This window comes from Ranitomeya variabilis, chromosome 4 (assembly GCF_051348905.1).
Source record: "Ranitomeya variabilis isolate aRanVar5 chromosome 4, aRanVar5.hap1, whole genome shotgun sequence".
Lineage (NCBI taxonomy): Eukaryota > Metazoa > Chordata > Amphibia > Anura > Dendrobatidae > Ranitomeya > Ranitomeya variabilis.
This window is the reverse complement of record NC_135235.1, coordinates 37,134,691-37,156,897: the sequence shown is the minus strand read 5'-3', so window position 1 is coordinate 37,156,897 and position 22,207 is coordinate 37,134,691. Positions and strand designations below refer to the sequence as shown.

The 22,207-nt window shown below is 42.1% G+C and overlaps 1 protein-coding gene across 1 annotated transcript in view; it reads right to left on the bottom strand.

The window, feature by feature from the left end:
• The window catches only part of ABCC2 (ATP binding cassette subfamily C member 2), a 59,363-nt gene extending 42,726 nt beyond the window's left edge, over positions 1–16,637 (bottom strand). The window contains exons 1-7 of the mRNA XM_077258350.1: positions 16,436–16,637; positions 10,531–10,704; positions 9,579–9,719; positions 9,227–9,361; positions 8,819–8,929; positions 6,140–6,195; positions 5,329–5,557 (exon numbers count right to left, since the gene is read on the bottom strand). Coding sequence (XP_077114465.1) covers positions 5,329–5,557; positions 6,140–6,195; positions 8,819–8,929; positions 9,227–9,361; positions 9,579–9,719; positions 10,531–10,704; positions 16,436–16,477 — 888 coding nt within the window. The 5' untranslated portion in view covers positions 16,478–16,637. The remainder of the gene's footprint in view (positions 1–5,328; positions 5,558–6,139; positions 6,196–8,818; positions 8,930–9,226; positions 9,362–9,578; positions 9,720–10,530; positions 10,705–16,435) is intronic.
• Between the last annotated feature and the right edge of the window lie 5,570 nt (positions 16,638–22,207).

The window sequence follows — 22,207 nt, the reverse complement described above, 5'->3', positions numbered from 1 at the left end:
AGGGAACAACGGGCACCACATATTTCCGCAATAAAGATCTATGGAAAACATTATGGATGGCAAAAGAGGCCGGAAGGGCCAAACGAAAAGACACCGGATTGATAATCTCAGAAATCCTATAAGGACCAATAAACCGAGGCTTAAACTTAGGGGAAGAAACCTTCATAGGAACATAACGGTAAGACAACCAGACCAAATCCCCAACCCGAAGCCGGGAACCAACACACCGACGACGGTTAGCAAAACGCTGAGCCTCCTCCTGAGACAACACCAAATTGTCCACCACATGAGCCCAAATCTGCTGCAACCTGTCAACCACAGAATCCACACCAGGACAATCCGAAGGCTCAACCTGCCCTGAAGAAAAACGAGGATGAAAACCAAAATTACAAAAGAAGGGCGAAACCAAGGTAGCCGAACTAGCCCGATTATTAAGGGCAAACTCGGCCAATGGCAAGAAAGCCACCCAATCATCCTGATCAGCAGACACAAAGCATCTCAAATAAGTTTCCAAAGTCTGATTAGTTCGCTCGGTCTGGCCATTTGTCTGAGGATGAAATGCGGAAGAAAAAGACAAATCAATGCCCAGCCTAGCACAAAAGGCCCGCCAAAACCTAGAAACAAACTGGGAACCTCTGTCGGACACAATATTCTCCGGAATACCATGCAAACGAACCACATGCTGAAAAAACAACGGAACCAAATCAGAAGAGGAAGGCAATTTAGGCAAAGGCACCAAATGAACCATCTTAGAGAACCGGTCACAAACCACCCAAATAACCGACATCCTCTGGGAAACCGGAAGATCTGAAATAAAATCCATAGAAATATGCGTCCAGGGCCTCTCAGGGACCGGCAAAGGCAAAAGCAACCCACTAGCACGGGAACAACAAGGCTTGGCCCGCGCACAAGTCCCACAGGACTGCACAAAAGAACGCACATCACGCGACAAAGAAGGCCACCAAAAGGACCTACCAACCAAATCTCTGGTACCAAAAATACCAGGATGGCCAGCCAACACAGAACAATGAACCTCAGAAATCACTCTACTAGTCCATCTATCAGGAACAAACAGTTTCCCCACTGGACAGCGGTCAGGTTTGTCAGCCTGAAATTCCTGAAAAACCCGTCGTAAATCAGGGGAAATGGCAGAAAGGACCATCCCTTCCTTCAGAATGCCGACCGGTTCAAGGACCTCAGGAGAATCAGGCAAAAAACTCCTAGAGAGGGCATCAGCCTTAATATTCTTAGAACCCGGAAGATACGAGACCACAAAATCAAAACGGGAGAAAAACAGGGACCATCGAGCCTGTCTAGGATTCAGCCGTTTGGCAGACTCGAGGTAAATCAGATTTTTATGATCGGTCAAGACCACAATACAGTGCTTGGCTCCCTCAAGCCAATGTCGCCATTCCTCAAACGCCCACTTCATAGCCAACAACTCCCGATTGCCGACATCATAATTGCGTTCAGCAGGCGAAAACTTACGGGAAAAGAAGGCACATGGTTTCATCAAGGAACCATCAGAATTCCTCTGAGACAAAACGGCCCCTGCCCCAATCTCAGAAGCGTCAACCTCAACCGGAAGAGAAACATCCGGCTGCCGCAACACCGGGGCAGAAGTAAATCGGCGTTTAAGCTCCTGAAAGGCAGAGACAGCCGCAGAGGACCAATTCGTCACATCAGCGCCTTTCTTCGTCAAATCGGTCAGGGGTTTAACCTGGAGAAGTTAGCAATGAAACGGCGATAAAAATTAGCAAAGCCCAAAAATTTCTGAAGGCTCTTCACGGATGTGGGCTGAATCCAATCATGAATGGCCTGAACCTTAACCGGATCCATCTCTATAGATGAGGGAGAAAAAATGAAGCCCAAAAAAGAAATCTTCTGTACTCCAAAGAGACACTTAGACCCCTTCACAAACAAAGCATTATCACGAAGGATCTGAAATACCATCCTGACCTGTTGCATATGAGACTCCCAATCATCGGAAAAAATCAAAATGTCATCCAAATATACAATCATGAATTTATCAAGATAATTCCGGAAGATATCATGCATGAAGGACTGAAAAACAGATGGAGCATTAGAGAGCCCGAATGGCATCACAAGGTATTCAAAATGGCCTTCGGGCGTATTAAACGCAGTTTTCCATTCATCACCCTGCTTAATACGAACAAGATTATATGCCCCTCGAAGGTCAATCTTAGTAAACCAACTAGCCCCCTTAATCCTAGCAAACAAATCGGAAAGCAAAGGGTATTGAAACTTGACCGTGATCTTATTCAAGAGGCGATAATCAATACAGGGTCTCAAGGAGCCATCCTTCTTAGCAACAAAAAAAAATCCCGCTCCCAACGGTGAAGAAGATGGCCCGAATATGCCCTTTCTCCAAAGACTCCTTAACATAACTCCGCATGGCGGTATGTTCAGGCACAGACAGGTTGAAAAGTCGGCCCTTAGGAAACTTACAGCCTGGAATCAAGTCAATAGCACAATCACAGTCCCTATGCGGTGGAAGGGAACTGGACTTGGGCTCATCGAATACATCCTGAAAATCAGACAAAAACTCTGGAACTTCAGAAGAGGAGGAAGAGGAGATTGACATCAAAGGAACGTCATTATGAACCCCCTGACAACCCCAACTAGTCACAGACATAGATTTCAAATCCAACACCGGAATATGTACCTGCAACCATGGAAAACCCAGCACAATAGCATCATGCAAATTATGCAACACCAGAAAACGACAATCTTCCTGATGGGCTGGCGCCATGCACATGGTCACCTGTGTCCAAAACTGGGGTTTACTTTTAGCCAAAGGTGTAGCATCAATGCCCCTTAAAGGAATAGGGTTCTGCAAAGACTGCAAGGGGAAACCACAACGCCTGGCAAATTCAAAGTCCATTAAGTTCAAAGCGGCACCTGAATCCACAAACGCCATGACAGAAAATGACGACAATGAGCAGATCAAGGTCACAGATAACAGAAATTTAGGTTGTACAGTACTGATGGTAAATGAACTAGCGATCCTCTTTGTACGCTTAGGGCAGACTGAACTGACATGAGAAGCATCGCCACAGTAAAAACACAACCTATTCTGATGTCTGAATCCTTGTTGTTCCGCTCTAGACAGAATCCTATCACACTGCATAGGCTCAGGTATCTGCTCTGAGGACAACGCCTCCGTGCGCACAGTTCTGCGCTCCCGCAAGCGCCGATCAATCTGAATGGCCAGAGACATAGAATCACCCAGACCAACAGGCGTGGGAAACCCCACCATAACATCTTTAACAGATTCAGAAAGACCCTTTCTGAAAATTGCCGCCAAAGCATCCTCATTCCATTTAGTCAGCACAGACCACTTTCTAAATTTCTGACAATACAATTCTGCCGCTTCTTGACCCTGAGACAGGGCCAACAAGGTCTTCTCCGCATGATCCACAGAATTTGGTTCATCATATAATAACCCTAGAGCCTGAAAAAAGGCATCTACATTAAGCAAGGCCGGATTCCCAGATTCCAGGGAAAATGCCCAATCCTGAGGATCGCCACGCAGCAGGGAGATGACAATTTTAACCTGCTGAATGGAATCACCAGAGGAACGAGGTTTCAGAGCAAAAAACAGTTTACAGTTGTTTTTAAAACTCAAAAATTTGGACCTGTCCCCAAAAAACAAATCAGGAGTAGGAATCCTAGGCTCCAAAACCGGAGTCTGAACAATATAATCCGAAATACCCTGTACCCTAGCAGCAAGCTGGTCTACACGAGAAGCTAATCCCTGAACATCCATGCTAGCACAAAACTCCTCAGTCACCCAGAGGAAAAGAGGGAAGGAAAGACAAAACAGGCTACAGAAAAAAAAATGGCTCAACACCTTTCTTCCCTTCTTCTGAGATGCAATTAACTCATTGTTGGCCAGTTGTACTGTTATGATCCGGTGACCCTGGAGTAGCATGAGACTTTCTCTGGAGTAGGTGGTACCTGTACTGACCGCAAACCCTAAACTGACACCGCAACTAGAAGTAGCCGTGGGGTGTACCTAACACGTCCTAGACAACTCGACACAGCCGGAGGACTAAATACCCCTATAGATGGAAATGGGAATTCTATCTTGCCTCAGAGCAGAACCCCAAAGGATAGGCAGCCCCCCACAAATATTGACTGTGAGTATAAGAGGAAAGACACACGCAGGCAGAAAACAGGTTTTAGCAAAAGAGGCACTTCTAGCTAAATAGAAAAGGATAGGACAGAATTCTAAGCGGTCAGTATTAAAACCCTAAAAATATCCACAGCAGATAATACAAATATCCTACATCTAACTAAAGACATAGCAAGTATATCTGCATCTCCAGAGAATCCAGCATGACTGAAAAATCCAAACAAAGTCAAAGCTGGACAAAAACACAATGAATTGCACTGAATTGTAAAGCACACTGCATGTGTGCTACAGAGACAAAAAACCAGACACTTATCTTTAGCTGAATTGACAGCAGGGCATGAGGAGCCAGACAGAGATGCAATCCCTCCAAGAACAATGGACAACTGGCAGGGACCCATGGATCCTGCACACCTAAATACCTAGTAGAGCTGCAATCAGCAGAAACACCTGCCCTGGATTACAACCCAGAGACAACTGCACTACCACCAACAACCACCGGAGGGAGCCCAAGAGCAGAATTCACAACATGAGCCCCATTTTGCTTCCATGGAGCTTATGCTGCAATAACGTATAATAAAAGGGATAATTACATAAATTTATATGGGTATTAAGAGCCCATGTCATTCTTACATTTGCACCTTTTTTGATGCTTTTTATTTGCGCATTTATCTTCTTTTAAATTTCACCTTTTTGAAAGACAATTTTATAGGTGTTTGTGTGTTGTGGTGGAGATTTGAGGATTCCAGATTCATTGGTTGCGACTTTTTTAAAAAAAATTGTAAAAATTTTGTACATATATACTCCATCCCTCCCTGGAGTGATTTTCTGTACTTTAAACATTTTTCTTTTTTTTTAATTAATTTTTTTGCTCAAATTTTGTGACATATTAGCAGAGCATGTGACTTTTTATGCCATGTATACAAAAAGTCACAATAAAAGTTAAAAATAAAGATAAATAGCATTTTTTATTTGCACAAAAATTCAGGAACAACGTGTCTCCTCTTGAAAAATTTGCTGCAAATAAGTCAACGAATACCACAAAAAAAGGAAAATAAAGTGATTACAAAAAAAAAGCACCTAAATTGATGAATCGGGTCCCTAAATCTCTATAGATAAAAAGTATCCAGCCCACACAACAAAGAGAATATTACGTGATAAAAAGGATTTACCGTGACTAATACGTCCTGGCTCTGGGCATTGCTTAGCCCATTCATTTCAATGGCGCCATCCTTCTGTTTCCTTTTATTTCTACGTTTCACCAGCTCTTTCCTCGCTTTAGCTATTTCCGCCTTCATAGTTTTATCGAATATTTCATAGGAGTATTTGGTCTGATCTTGCTTGCTCAGTTCAAAGAGATCTTCCATGACTAAAGGTTTCCTGTATCCTTTAAGCACGATTCTGCAAGAAACAACACGTTAATGGACAATAGAAGACTCTCATCATTTTCATTTTACAACCATTTTATTGCCCCACTGCATCATAAAAAAGTAGCAACTTTTTAAATGCTCTTGATTGATAAAAAAAAAAAATCCCGTTTTGTGTATACAGTTCTTATGCAGACTTATGTGTCTCCATGGTAACATGCTACACACAAATCCTCTTTTTTGTTCACCTTTAGAGAGTAGAAGAAGCGATAGATGGAAGGAAGTAATGCAGAATAGGATTATAGGATCAGACTACAAAAGGTTTGTATGTAGTCTGTTACCATGGAGACATATAGCACTGCATGAGAGTTCAATACACTAAGCAGACTATTTAAAAAGTTGTTTATTTTTTTGTTATTTTAGAACAATAAATAGAAAACATCTTTGAAAGCATACAATAATTTCAGGGGCTGTGCTAGGTTAGAGAAAAAAGTTTTATTCCATGAAAAAAAATGCTACTTTGATCAGTTCTGTATGTCTGATATTACATTTTTCTCCAGATTAATGGCCTGGGACCAGAAAAATTACACACAAAATCAACATATAGAAAACGTACCTGTCATACCAGCTGAAAGTGATCCTGCTTAGAAAAGATGCCGTTAATTCAGGATTCTAAAAATAATATAAATTTTGATATTTTATTTATAATGTATAATAAAATTACTAAAAAAATAAATAAATAAAATCAATATTAATTCTACGTAAAAAAAATTCTACAAAAATATTAACTGTATTTTCCTGGAATCCTTGTCCTACTTTATAAACTCCTCTAAAGTGACATCACGTCCTGTGGTCATCTGACCGCGGTGACCAATAGCACAGCATGTCCTGGATGAGACGGTCATGTGACGACTGAATGTGATGTCACTTAGGTGGAAGACACGTCACCTGCGACCTCATTGCAGAGGTTAGGGGAAGGAAAGACAGAGAAGAATTTTTAATAAATAAATATATTTATTAAAATAGATTAATTTAGTTAAAAGCACATTTACATATTTTAAAAATAATGGAAAATTCCTTTAATTAATACTAGAGGGTCATTCTCTCCTTTGGAGATAGGTGGAGTCAGCAATATCTAGGGTGACTCTTTGGTATCCCATTATGAATTAGCTCAAATCGTAAAATGAATGCTAAGCTATAAAGCTACATGGGCTTCCCCTTACTTTCATGTGTAACTGTCGTTTTAATTTATTTTTTTTGCATAAATTAATAATACACGTGGAAATAAGCAACTTCTTTATATATCTTATCAGAGAAATCCGCTTCTTTCTCCTCCTGGACTGATTATTCATTTTCTAAATCCTCAATTCATGGGTAAAATTTGTATTCAGTGAAGACAGATTGTTACATTATTGAGAGAGGAGATGACAGTTGGTGCCAATAAGATTCTATGTACAGGGGAGGAGATGCGGGGGAGGAGCTAGTGGAAAACTCCTCCCCATAAAATCTTATGTGTCTTCACTAAATACATATTTTAACTGTGAATTGAGAATTTTGAAAATAAAATATCTGTCCAGGAGGAGAAAGGAGCAGATTTTTTGATAAGATATATAATAAAGTTTTTTTTATTTTCATGTTTCATTTATTTATTTTTTATCAGGGTCCTCCCTCCTTATGTACCCGTGTGCCTTGTTTTTGCTCATGTTTAATGTATTTGTCTATATTTGCCCCGTATTTCACATGTAAAGCGCCATGGAATAAATGGCGCTATAAAAATGAATAATAATAATAAATCAATGGTATACAACGGTTACTCTATAAACGTTATTCTCAGTGACCTCAGGGTAGGGTAGTAAAAAAAAAAAAAAGATGGTTGTAGCTTCTCTGCACTAGGTACAATCATCTGATCTGTTGGCCTTGAGCACCCAGAGCATGTGTCACACGACCACTGCAGCCCATCAGTAGCCGCTGATTGGCTGCAGTGTTCGCTGCTGGTACTATAGTTCCGCTTCCATCCCTGGCTGTGGAACAGTAGTCTCGCCATCACAATTTATTTGACGTTCAGATCCTTACGTTTGCCCATGTTTCTTGCTTCCAACACATAAACTTCAAGAACTGAGACTCCGATTCATTAACTTACTGCAGCAAGCTCCGGAGTAAGATGCGTCAGATTTATGAAGAGGTGGGCATCTTTTATTGAATCTGGCACATCTTTCAATTGTCGTGCAGCACTGCCAGAAACATCGACCAGGCCAGGGCTGGTATCCATTATTGTCCTAATTGATGCAACTATTGTGGCGCAAATTACGCCTTGCTATGCCCCATCTTGCTCAAGGTCTGCCAACTTTTCAAAAAGTAGTAAAAATGCCAAAATTTGCAAAATTTTGAACAATCTTAGGTAAAGTCACACTGGGCGGTTTTTCAGCGGTTTTTTTTTCTGCAGCAAAACCTGATCTCTTAACAGGATAGAAGCTGCAGAAAAAAAGCAGGTTTTCCTTGGTTTTTCTCACTTTTTTGCTGCGGTTTCGGCATGCTAGATTTGTCTCTTGTGCATGCTGATAAAGTTTAGTGTTGGAAAAAAAACGTCTCTTCTACAGAATCAGGTTTTGGCACAAAAAAAGGCAGCAAAGTCTGACAGCTGGGTTTTTTGTGTTTTTTTTCAGCGCCCATTCATTTCAATGCAAACGCACAAAAAAATGCTGAAAGAAGTGACATGCTCCATTCTGCAAAAAAACTATGCCATGCATAAAATCCTGATGACAATAAAACAAGCTGTGTGCATGAGATTTCTGAACTCCCATAGACTGTGCTGGTACTGTAAAAGGAAGCTGAAAATTTGCATAAAAATAAAAACTAATAAATAAAAGTGGCAAAAATGCCCAGTGTGAACTTAGCCTTATGCCAGAATTCTAGTGAAAACACCTTGATTAATTGGCCCTTATTTACTTGCTGGACAATATATCCCACCCAAGGGTGGACATACCATTAGTGACACAACCGCACAGGGGCCCAAGAGGTCAGGGGGCCACTAGCAGCTCCAAAGTAAGTGAAAATTTGCATTAAGATGAGTTTTGGATTACAAAGGGCCCATATATTGTTCTGGCACAGGGGCCCCATTTTTGTCTGTGCCCGTCCCCTTTAATATGAGTCATTTTCACCAGATGTTATCATTTTTCCTGTAAATGGTTTAACTTTATGGCTTATTGGGTGTAATCACAAATTTGTTAAAAAAAAAACCATAATGCAATCCTGGCACCATCCATTGTTATCATCGCCAGCAAATCTCGCTTCCTACCTTCTTTGTGAGATCGTTGGATTCTGAGATGGGAGAGATGATGAGACTAACAACCTGAAGACCGAAGGAGATGAAGAACAAACAGAAGCGCGGGATGTCCGGAATATCCTCCTGCAAAAAAAAGGGAACCTTATGGGTGACCTTTAGGGGTGACGCACATGTCAAGGTCATAGCCAAATAGTACGGTGAAGCCTTTTTGAATTGACCATCCAAGTTCGGCATGAAAAATAGAGCGGTGGACTTTCCCCCAAAAAAGTGTCCGGCACAGATCGGGGTGGTCCTGGTCTGGATTTGGGGTGATGTTTTGGAGACGTTTCTTCCTTTACGTTAATACTATGAGCATTATATCAGTGTAAAGTATTTTTTATGGCAATACTGAAGGCCAAGATCATAATTTTGATTACTTACTTTCAATGCAAGCCGGACAAGAGTCTGAAATGGAAAAATCCCGCAAACCACGGAGAGAAGCCAGAAGATGAAGAGGGCACCAGTGTCTTTCCGGACACAGTACCTTCTGCTATGTTGGATTATTAACACCAAGATCTAAGTGGACAGAAAGATGTTTAATGAGAAGTCATATTTTAATTGCATAAACGTATGGTAATATGGAAAAGCAGCGCTGCAGTGTAAAGAATGGAGGAGAAAACACTTCTGGGAAAGGTCTTCAAAATATATATATTTTTAAAACATTTAGGGATGACAACTGTACTTGCATTTTTTTAACCTAAAATCAAGGACAGAACATCCATAAAGTCCTTACCCATGTAACAGCATGGAGCGAAGGATTAACATAGAGGACCACAGGGAGCATTTTGTTGGAACTTGAGTGTTCTTCTATATGTTCTGCTATTACGATGCCGATTCCAGCAATGGATGTGCAAAAAAGTAAAAAAGTCAGAATCTGAAAAAGAGGAGGAAACATTCACCTAATGACAATAAAAATGTTTGAGTGCATTCATTTCTTCTGTTGTTGGAATAATAACAGGAAGGGGGAAAAAGGGGCAATTACTTTTTTTTTTACACAAAGACAGATGGATAAATTATTTTTTGCAATAAATGAAATCATTTGAATGTTATATTTTATGGTCATTCTCCAGGAAACATCACATTTTTCGACTAACTGCATTGGAACATTACCTTTCACCCCATTTACTAGGAGATGTGCTGCAACACCTATCGATATCAACATGTTAGGACATGTTAGGTTAGGCTATGGGTTGAACTAGATGAACTTAAAGTGTCCTTCAACCTTGAAAACTATATTACTATGTAATAAATATGGTACTTTTTTTGGAAAAAAAAACCTCTCAGGCCTCATTCAGACGTCCATTTTCACATACGTGTCTAATCTGGGTCTTTCACAGATAAAACATGTAACCATTATAGTTCACATCTGTGTGGTCATTTTTTACTGTTTAATGGGATGGCGAAGATTGGATTTTTTTCTTCATATGAGAAAAACGGATGGAACTCTGATGGTAAAAACGGACGACCAGACCAAAAATGGGTGAAATTCGGATCCAGCACACTGATAAAAATCAATCATTTTTTCACATACGAGACAAAAAATGGATGAATGAATTACAAATTTGGAGCTATTTTTAGGGGAAAAAGTCCTAATTCTGAATAACCTTCTGATCTAATTCCTGAAGAGTTCCTATAATGATTGGATTGTTACGCACGATGAGGATTTCAATGTCTTGGGGACTCACCTGCTTGGCAAGATAAAGCTTAGTCATAGGGGATTTCACTCTGCCTGGTTGACACAAGTTGAGGAGCTGCCAAGGAACACACAGCCAAAAGAAGAGAAGAGGGATCCAAACCAGAACCGTTTGTTCGAAACATATCGGCAAATCTGGATCAGGTCTTTCCAACAGAGAGGAATTCTGTAAAGATAATAAAATCAATCAATCAAGGTTCCAGGGTCAAGAATGACAATAAATGTTTACTCTTCCTTGAAAAAAAGAAAGACCACTGGGACTCCCAGAAGAGTTCAGGAAAGCAGCACTTATAGAAGAGTTATTGGGCGTATTCCCAAAATATTATCAAACAGAGGCCTGGCATCCATTTGCTCATTCACAAAATGAGGCATGATCTGAAAAAGCAGGGTAGCACACCACACTCATAAATATCCTCTATGACCATCACATAACGTTGGGAAATATGGTATACATGTCGTCTACTTGTGAGTAGTGACATACAGTAGTCAAAATGCTTAAAAGTGATGCATCTCATACAAAACATTTTAACATATGCCAACATAAATTGCATGCAACATTCTCCAATGTTAAGACCCCTTTACTACACCCCTACTATAAATAGTACTACACACCAAACCCCAAGATAAATTTAAGCCCACCTCAGGACCCAAAATAAATTTGGGGGATAGAATTTTTTCACTATTGTATTCTAAGCCATAACTTTTTATTTTTTCCATCCACATGGCTGTCTGAGTTACATAACTTAGAGGCCTTGGTTATGGCCTGTGCCAAAGAACAAGGTGAATCATGCAGAGCCAGAGCGTCATTCATGGAAACAGACAGACCTCTATGAAATTGGCACATGAGGGCCACACCAATATTATTATTATTTATTATTAAAGCGCCATTTATTGCATGGCGCGTTACATGTGAGGAGGGGTATTGTTATGACCCCAATGGCAGAGGGTCTCAGAAGTTATTACCAAGTCTGCAAACACAAAGACCAGCTCATAGGGCAGTGGTAACTAGGCTGACCGTATACCTGATCCTAGCACCACAAATAGCAGCAGCCGGGGAACGTACCTACGTTGGTTCTAGACGTCTCGCGCCAGCCGGAGAACTAACTAACCCTAGAAGGGAAAAGATAGACCTTTCTTGCCTCCAGAGAAAAGACCCCAAAAGTTGGATACAAGCCCCCAACAAATAATAACGGTGAGGTAAGAAGAAAAGACAAACGTAAGAATGAACTAGGTTTTTAGCAAAGAGAGGCCCACTGACTAATAGCAGAATATAGGAAGATGACTTATACGGTCAGCAAAAACCCTATCAAAATTTCCACGCTGAATATTCAAGAACCCCCGAACCGTCTAACGGCACGGGGGGAGAACATCAGCCCCCCAGAGCTTCCAGCAAAATCAGGAATCACATTTAGTACAAGCTGGACAAAAAATAAGAGCAATGCAAATAACCAAAAAATAAGGAAGCAGGACTTAGCTTATTTTGCAAGAACCAGGACCAGCAGACAGGAGCAAACAGAAAGGAACTGATTACAACGATGCCAGGCACCAGACTGAAAATCCAGGAAGCTTAAATAGCAACACCCCTGGACTAACGAGCCAGGTGGATACCAAGCTGAGGAAAGAAACTCAAAGTGTCATGTCGCTAGTGACCACAAGAGGGAGCCAAGAAATCCAATTCACAACAGGGTATACATGGTAAAAACAAGTACAATAATCTTAAACAATACAAGTCATGACTGGTACAGGAGGTGAGAGGACCCTGCCTGCGAGGGCTCACAATCTACAAGGGATGGGTGAGGATACAGTATGTGAGGATAGAGCTGGTCGTGCAGCGGTTTGGTCGATCGGTGGTTACTGCAGGTTGTAGGCTTGTCGGAAGAGGTGGGTCTTCAGGCTCTTTTTGAATGGTAGGCGAGAGTCTGATGTGTTGTGGTAGAGGGTTCCAGAGTAGGGGTGATGCGTGAGAGAAATCTTGTATACGATTGTGGGAAGAGGAGATTAGAGGGGAATAGAGAAGGAGATCTTGTGAGGATCGGAGGTTGCGTGTAGGTAAGTACCGGGAGACAAGGTCACAGATGTATGGAGGAGACAGGTTGTGGATGGCTTTGTATGTCATGGCTAGGGTTTTGTACTGGAGTCTCTGGGTAATGGGGAGCCAGTGAAGGGATTGACAGAGGGGAGAGGCCGGGAAATAGCGGGGGGACAGGTGGATTAGTCGGGCAGCAGAGTTTAGAATAGATTGGAGGGGTGCGAGAGTGTTAGAGGGGAGGCCACAGAGCAGGAGGTTGCAGTAGTCAAGACGGGAGATGATGTGGGCATGGACAAAAGTTTTTGCAGATTCTTGGTTTAGGAATGTACGGATCCGTGAAATATTTTTGAGTTGAAGTCGGCAGGAAGTGGAAAGGGCCTGGATATGTGGTTTGAAGGAGAAATTATTGTCAAGGATTACCCCGAGGCAGCGAGCTTTTGGGACTAGGGAGAGTGGGCAGCCGTTTACTGTAATGGATAGGTCCGTTGGGAGGGTCACTTGAGATGGGGGAAAGATGATGAATTCTGTTTTGTCCATGTTAAGTTTTAGAAATCTAGGGGAAAAGAAGGATGAAATAGTGGACAGACATTGATGGATTCTGGTTAATAGGGTTGTGATATCTGGTCCAGAGATGTAGATCTGTGTGTTGTCGGCAGAGAGGCGTTACTGAAAGCCGTGAGGTTCTATGAGCTGTCCCAGGCCAAAGGTGTAAATGGAGAAGAGCAGGGGCCCTAGAACTGAACCTTGCGGTACTCCGACAGATAGGGGGCGAGGTGAGGAGGTGGTGTGTGAGTGGGAGACGCTGAATGTCCGGTCTGTAATAATTGACAATGGTCCACTGTGTCAAAGGCAGAGGACAGGTCCAGGAGGAGGACAGAGTAGTGTCACTTGCTCTTGGCGGTTAATAGGTCATTGGTGACCTTAGGGCAGTTTCAGTGGAGTGGTGTGACCGGAAGCCAGATTGTAAGAATCGAAGAGGGAGCAGGAAGAGAGATGGGAGGACAGTTCAAGATGGACATGTTCCAGAAGTTTTGATGCACAGGAGAAGTGATATAGGGCGACAGCTAGATACAGAGGATGAGTCAAGAGAGGGCTTTTTGAGGATAGTTGTGATTGAGGCATCTTTAAAGCTTGAGGGGAAAACACCAGATGTTATTGATAGGTTGAAGAGATGGGTTAGGGTTGGGATGAAGACTGTGGCGAGGTTTGGGATGAAGTGGCATGGGATTGGGTCAAATATACAGGTGGTGAGATGCGATCTTGAGAGTAGATTGAAGAGTCGATCTTCTGTAATGGTGGAGAAGTTGGTTTTGGAGGTGGAGGGCTGGGCAGTTGGAAGGGCTCTGGGGGTTGTCGCCCAAAACTGTCTCTGATGATATCAATCTTCTGCTTGAAAAATGAGACAAAGTCTTCAGCTGAGTGGGGAGGGAGGAAGTGCTGGGGGACGGAGGAAGGAATTGAAGTTGTTGAATAACTGTTTAGGGTTGTGAGACAGGTAGGATATGAGAGATGAGAAATAGGTTTGTTTAGCTGTGGTGAGTGTGGCCTTGAAAGTAGTGAGGGACTGTTTGAATGCGATAAAGTGCTCGTTGGAGTGGGATATTTTCCATCTCCGCTCAGCAGCCTGGAAGCTCGTCTCAGTTCTTGGGTCAGGCTGGTGTGCCAGGGCTGTCTGTTGATTTTGTGAGCTTTGGTATTTGTGAGAGGGGCAACAGATTCCAAAGCTACAGCTATTGTGGTGTTATATAGAGCGGCACCGTCATCCGCATTGTGTAGAGAACTTATGTCTGTAAGAGGGAGGAGGGATTCACACAGTGAGCGTAGATCAAGGTGTTTAAGATTTCTACGAGTGTGTGAAAGTTTGTGGGGTGGGGATTGTGGAACTGGAGTGGAGAGGGAAGAGAATGTGAGTAGGCTGTGGTCAGAGAGTGGAAGAGGTGAGTTAGAGAGGTTAGATAGAGAGAAGAGGCGGGTGAAGATGTCCAGTGTGTGGTCATCTTTGTGGGTGGCTGCAGAAGACCATTGAGTGAGGCTGAAGGAAGAAGTGAGAGATAGAACCTCAGTGGATCAATGTCAGAATTTAGTACAGTAGTCCTCAGTTGGGTGGCTCCCTGTGTCAAGTTCATGATCCCAGCCTCAGCGACCAGGATTATTTCGGGTTCATCATAGATAACTTCTAAGGCATCAAAGAAGGCATCACCCGAAGACTGTTCTGGGGTTTGGCCCAAGTTCAAGAGTCCCCTCGCAATAGGAACATGACTTTTCTAACCCGCTGGGACTCACCCCCTGACTGAAGACCGGGGTCGTAGAGTAAAATATAGCCTACAGCCCTACCTAAACACCCTAAACTGTTTTTTCTCCCTAAAAAATGTATCAGGAAGTACCATTACTGGTTCGGAGGAGGCCAACTGAACGTCATAAGGTGCAGACAACACTGTCTCTGCCGGCAGCGAAGAGCTATGAGGAGTTTTCATAAAGCTAAACACCTGGCCCTGCAACTTGGACTGTGAAGATTCAAGGTTCTTGTGCTTTTCAGCTAGATCTTGAATCACCTGGGACAGATTCGTCACATGATTACCAATCGAGTAAATAGGATCCATGCTGGCAAAAAAATAGTAATGGTCAGTTGTAACGTGATGCTGAGATACTACTCACGGGCAAGTCGTGAGACAAGGTAGTCAGGAGGTCCGAGGTCAGATACCAGGAGGGCTCGTAGTACAGAGGAGCAAGACAAAGGCGTGGTCAAGTCACAATCTGGGGTCAAATGCCAGGAGGGTATGTGAAGTCAAAGGAATAAGATAAACAGGTAGTCAGAGGCCAAGCTCGGGGTCAGGTACCTGAGGTCAGAGAGCGCTAAGAGCACAATAGTCAATACAAATCCAAGGTCCGGCAACAAGATCAGGAAATTAGACACAGCGCACTGAGCACACACTCCACTGAGCAAAACTACATCTGACAATGGCCTGCTCATAGCCAGTCAGATTAAATAGCTAGTAGATTATCAAGAACAGCAAACACCTAGAGGAAAGCCCTTGGGCTAGGCCAGATTGAGCAGCAGGACTGTCAATCATAATACTGAAAGCCCAGCACTCCCCAGCATCAGATTGGACGACTAGGCTGTCATTCACCATACTAACAGTCCAGCACACTCCAGATCATAGGGTGGCTGAGATGTCCTTCACAGAGTCCCTAGGACACACTGTGTGATGAAACTGTGACAACTATTGTCTATATATGTGGCTCTGGCCCCAGAGAAGCACCAAGGTTTGGGCGTGAATGCTCCAACTGCACCCTTTATAGAGCTGTTACGGAACCGCGCATGTCATGAATTAATAATATTTCCATTTCATAACATGCTGGGATATGGCACCACTTTCTGATTCGTGGGTGACCAAGTTATGTGGTCACAATGCTGATATAATAAAACAGTCCCATGCCATATCTGGCACGCCACCGGCTGTAAAAGGAACTATACCATGGCCGCTATCACAATGGCCTCAATGTTTCTATACTTTCTCTGAGATTCTTCCTACTCTCTATAGGTAAAATAACAATAATTGTTCAGTTTCCTATAAATGTACCCCTCCGTTGAGGGTTAGCGTCAGGTAGACTGATTCGGAGATCCACTTTACCCCCTGGGGACAGAGACTGATGTGATAGAATCCATTGCAAAACGCGCTGGCACAATGTCAATTCTAAAAAATCAATACAAGTCCAGGAGAGAAATTAACACTTTCTTCAGACTGGAATATTTGGGGTAAAATGGCGCAATTCTTCCTATAGGCAAGAATCTTTCAGCTAGTGTATCTATCATAAGGAAATCAGCATTTTTGTGCCCAACTTAAGTACAAATAAGAAGTAAACTTACCCAGAACACAGAGCCGCAGTAGTCGTCCAGAGCCTTGGACATGTTTCAAGGAGGGGAGAGCAGCCCCTTCTGCCGGTACAGCCTACGTATACTGAGCCTAGGGATTATTAAATCCCTATATATTCCTCATGGTGAATATCAGAGAACTGTTATCACCCTGTGATTCAGCAGGTTAAAAGTCCCCCGCAGGCTCGCGTCTACTGAAGGGACATCTCAGTTCTTGCAGAGACCTATTGGACTACAGTTGGGTTAAATGTTAACCATTTTCATAACTGCACAGTTTGTCCCAAAGACTCTTACTAGGCGGATCCCAGTGATATGTGCTCTCAATCAGGCATTATTTTCTTGGAATTCACCTTTTTTATTATTATTATTATTATTATTATTGTGGATTCTCTCATCTCCAACTTCAAGCAAGTGATTCTGATAAATGTAAACTCCAAGACGAGGGTCCTCCAGAAGGGTCATCCTAGGTGGCCTCACAATCTCATGGTCCATATTGTGACATTACCCCCATGTTTTGGACCTTAATCATTTTAATTTCTTCATTGTGTTTTCTCATTTCAAGAGACATAACTTTTTTTTTTTTATTTCTCCTTCGATGTCGCCATTTTAGGGTTTGGAAGTTTTTTTTTTCCCCAGGACAAGTTGTATTCTTCAATGATAACATTCTCGGGTATATATAATTTATTGATAAGCTTTTAAAAGTTAACTTTTTTTTTCTAAAGTAGGGAAAATGCAACAAGAGCACAGATAAAGTATTCGGTTTTTTCTCCATTGTTTATCATATAGTAAAATAACAAGTTATCTTTTTTCTTCTGGTTCATTTGAACACAATTTGAGTTTTTTTTTTTAATTTTAAATTAGAACATTTTTTCCACAATAAAAATATGTTTTTGTCAGGAAAATAAATCATTTTTAAAGTCCCACATCCCAAAATTCCATAACTTTTTTTATTTCCTTTCAATTATTTTCCGAAACAGGGTTGAAGTTTGTAAGTATATTATTTTGAGGCACATTTTATTTATTGTTTAATTTTTATCTTTTTTTTTCTGGGGGGGGGGGGGGGCGGAGTTGGATGCAATAATAATAAAAAAAAGTTAATTCCTCCTCCTCCTCCCCCCCCCCACTGCTTATTTTGTGATGAAATGTAATAAGCCACTTTAGTTAGCCTGTACCCAACAATGCATCCGCTGGTTCTCTGGCCAGAATGTCCAGGTCTACAAGCTCTATCAAGGCGCCACTATACTTCATCCTTAGATCATGGAGCAATACAGAAAAGTGTTTAAGGGGCTACACATCAACGTTGGTCGTTACACAGACTACATTGGTCAACATCACTCTTGCCGCAGCTACATCGCTGTAGGTGAATGAGATCACAATTTCGCCCTCAAGGAACCGTGAACATGACAAGCAAATTAAAAAAAAAAAGTCGGTACAAGTCAGATTTTTTTCTGACTTGCTTTTCGCAGTAACAGTAAGTTGTGGGTCACGATGTGACCCAATTCACCTTTAATATTACAACTTTGTTTCAAGAATGCGATGCTCGTTCAAACTCACCTGTGGCAAGTAACAGGTGCGGGAAATATGAAAATCACAATAACCCAAATTTAGAAAGATGCAAGCCATAGGAGAGATTGCACCAGGTGTCAAAATGTCCACTCTCACTGTCAAATGAACCAGGATTTCACTGCTCTGAGCCACTTCTTGAAGTGGTCCTGCACATAATGAGTGCCTGCCGGTACGATGACAGAAACTCTCAGTATAAGGACATATTCAGATGTCAGTTATTTTCTTGTATTAATAATAATCATCTCTTTATTTATATTGCTTATACAGTTTGCACACATTATCATTAGTGATGAGCGAATATACTCGTTACTCGAGATTTCTCGAACATGCTCGGGGGTCCTCCAAGTATTTTTTAGTGCTCGGAGATTTAGTTTTTCTGGCCGCAGCTGAATGATTTACAGCTATTAGCCAGCATAAGTACATGTGGGGGTTGCCTGGTTGCTAGGGAATCCCCACATGTACTTATGCTGGCTAACAGATGTAAATCATTCAGCTGCGGCAAGAAAAACTAAATCTCTGAGCACTAAAAAATACTCGGAGGACCCCTGAGCGTGCTCAAGAAATCTCGAGTAACGAGTATATTCGTTCATCAATAATTATCATCGCTGTCCCCGATGGGACTCACAATTTAAACTCCCCATCAGCATGTCTTTGGAATGTGGGAGAACCCGGAGGAAACCCACGCAAACACGGGGAGAACATACAAACTCCTTGCAGATGTTGTCCTTGGTGGGATTTTAACCCCGGACTCCAGCGCTGCAAGGCTGCAGTGCTAACCACTGAGCCACCGTGCTGTATGAGACAAATGATCCAAGTTTCGTCAGTGTTTTTCTTCAGTTTCATCAGCAGTTAGTCCAAGTTTAATCAGTTTTCTTAGATGGGGAAAAAAAAAGTTTCTCTGACTCTATTATCAAACACTCTGTGAAAAACGAACAGCATCATGGCATCCGAGCGGTGTCCGATTTTTTCACGGACCCATAGACTTGCATTGCAGAGTTTGATTTGACTCTCTGATCAATATCGTACAAGTGTCTGTGATTATAAGAGGAGAACTTGGTTTAAGAAAATAATCTCACATGTGAACTATCCCATAGACTATCATAGGGAGGAGTGCAATCCGTGAAAAACAGAGATAGAGTTCGTACTTAAAGAACGGACATCAGAATGACCTCTTATTAGATGAAGTCGCTACATATGCAGAGCATAGAAGCCAATAACCAACTCCACCCATGTGTTCCACTCTGCATAGGCAGTAACAGTATTAAATCATGTGCACTCCAAATGTGCTGCATTCTATCTGCAAAAAGAGTCAGGAACCCATTGGGAGAACGGACCCAAATTTTAAAAATAGGGATTTTTGTGTACTCATCGTAAAATCATTTTCTCCGAGCCAATCATTGGGGGACACGGTCTGTGTCCCCCAATGAGGCGAAGGAGAAAGTATTCCTAATAAAATAATAATGCATTTTTATCCATATATTTTTTTCTAAACTTACGGTAACCCTAACTAAGGCTAGGGTTAGGGTAATAAACTTGTTACATATACAGTACAGACCAAAAGTTTGGAAACCTTCTCATTTAAAGATTTTTCTGTATTTTCATGACTATGAAAATTGTACATTCACACTGAAGGCATCAAAACTATGAATTAACACATGTGGAATTATATACCGTACTTAAAAAAGTGTGAAAAAACTGAAATTATGTTTTATATTCTAGGTTCTTCACAGTAGCCACCTTTTGCTTTGATGACTGCTTTGACCAGTCTTGGCATTCTCTTGATGAGCTTCAAGAGGTTGTCACCCGGAATGGTTTTCACTTCACAGGTGTGCCCTGTCAGGTTTAATAAGTGGGATTTCTTGCCTTATAAATGGGGTTGGGACCATCAATTGTGTTATGCAGAAGTCTGGTGGATACACAGCTGATAGTCCTACTGAATAGACTGTTAGAATTTGTATTATGGCAAGAAAAAAGAAGCTAATTAAATAAAAACGAGTGACCATCATTACTTTAAGAAATGAAGGTCAGTCAATTGGAAAAACTTGTCCTCAAGTGCAGTGGCAAAAACCATCAAGCGCTACAATACAACTGGCTCACATGAGGACCGCCCCAGGAAAGGAAGACCAAGAGTCACCTCTGCTTCTGAGGATAAGTTTATCCGAGTCACCAGCCTCAGAAATCGCAGGTTAACAGCAGCTCAGATTAGAGACCAGGTCAATGCCGCACAGAGTTCTAGCAGCAGACATATCTCTACAACAACTGTTAAGAGGAGACTTTGTGCAGCAGGCCTTCATGGTAAAATAGCTGCTAGGAAACCACTGCTAAGGACAGGCAACAAGCAGAAGAGACTTGTTTGGGCTAAAGAACACACGGAATGGACATTAGAGCAGTGGAAATCTGTGCTTTGGTCTGATGAGTCCAAATTTGAGATCTTTGGTTCCAATCGCCGTGCCTCTGTGCGACGCAGAAAAGGTGAACTGATGGACTCTACATGCCTGGTTCCCGCCGTGAAGCATGGAGGAGGAGGTGTGATGGTGTGGGGGTGCTTTGCTGGTTACACTGTCGGGGATTTATTCAAAATTGAAGGCATACTGAACCAGCATGGCTACCACAGCATCTTGCAGCGGTTTGCGTTTAGTTGGACCATCATTTTTCAACAGGACAATGACCCCAAATACACCTCCAGGCTGTGTAAGGGCTGTTTGACCAAGAAGGAGAGTGATGGGGTGCTACGCCAGATGACCTGGCCTCCACAGTCACCATACCTGAACTCAATCGATATGGTTTGGGGTGAGCTGGGCCGCAGAGTGAAGGCAAAAGGGCCAACAAGTGCTAAGCATCTCTGGGAACGCCTTCAAGATTGTTGGAAGACCATTTCCAGTGACTGCCTCTTGAAGCTCATCAAGAGAATGCCAAGAGTGGGCAAAGTAGTCACCAAAGCAAAATGTGGCTACACTGAAGAACCTAGAATATAAGACATTATTTCAGTTGATTCACACTTTTTTGTTATACAGTCATGGCCAAAAGTATTGACACCCCTGCAATTCTGTCAGATAATACTCAGTTTCTTCCTGAAAATGATTGCAATCACAAATTCTTTGGTATTATTATCTTCATTTAATTTGTCTTAAATGAAAAAAGCACAAAAAGAATTGTCCTAAAGCCAAATTGGATATAATTCCACACCAAACATAAAAAAGGGGGTGGACAAAAGTATTGGCACTGTTCGAAAAATCATGTGATGTTTCTCTAATTAGTGTAATTAACAGCACCTGTAACTTACCTTTGGCACCTAACAGGTGTTGGCAATGACTAAATCACACTTGCAGCCAGTTGACATGGATTAAAGTTGAGTCAACCTCTGTCCTGTGTCCTTGTACCACATTGAGCATGGAGAAAAGAAAGAAGACCAAAGAACTGTCTGAGGACTTGAGAAACCAAATTGTGAGGAAGCATGAGCAATCTCAAGGCTACAAGTCCATCTCCAAAGACCTGAATGTTCCTGTGTCTACCGTGCGCAGTGTCATCAAGAACTGTAAAGCCCATGGCACTGTGGCTAACCTCCCTAGATGTGGACAGAAAAGAAAAATTGACAAGAGATTTCAACGCAAGATTGTGCAGATGTTGGATAAAGAACCTCGACTAACATCCAAACAAGTTCAAGCTGCCCTGCAGTCCGAGGGTACAACAGTGTCAACCCGTACTATCCGTCGGTGTCTGAATGAAAAGGGACTGTATGGTAGGAGACCCAGGAAGACCCCACTTCTTACCCTGAGACATAAAAAAGCCAGGCTGGAGTTTGCCAAAACTTACCTGAAAAAGCCTAAAACGTTTTGGAAGAATGTTCTCTGGTCAGATGAGACAAAAGTAGAACTTTTTGGGCAAAGGCATCAACATAGAGTTTACAGGAGAAAAAAAGAGGCATTCAAAGAAAAGAACACGGTCCCTACAGTCAAACATGGCGGAGGTTCCCTGATGTTTTGGGGTTGCTTTGCTGCCTCTGGCACTGGACTGCTTGACCGTGTGCATGGCATTATGAAGTCTGAAGACTACCAACAAATTTTGCAGCATAATGTAGGGCCCAGTGTGAGAAAGCTGGGTCTCCCTCAGAGGTCATGGGTCTTCCAGCAGGACAATGACCCAAAACACACTTAAAAAAAACACTAGAAAATGGTTTTAGAGAAAGCACTGGAGACTTCT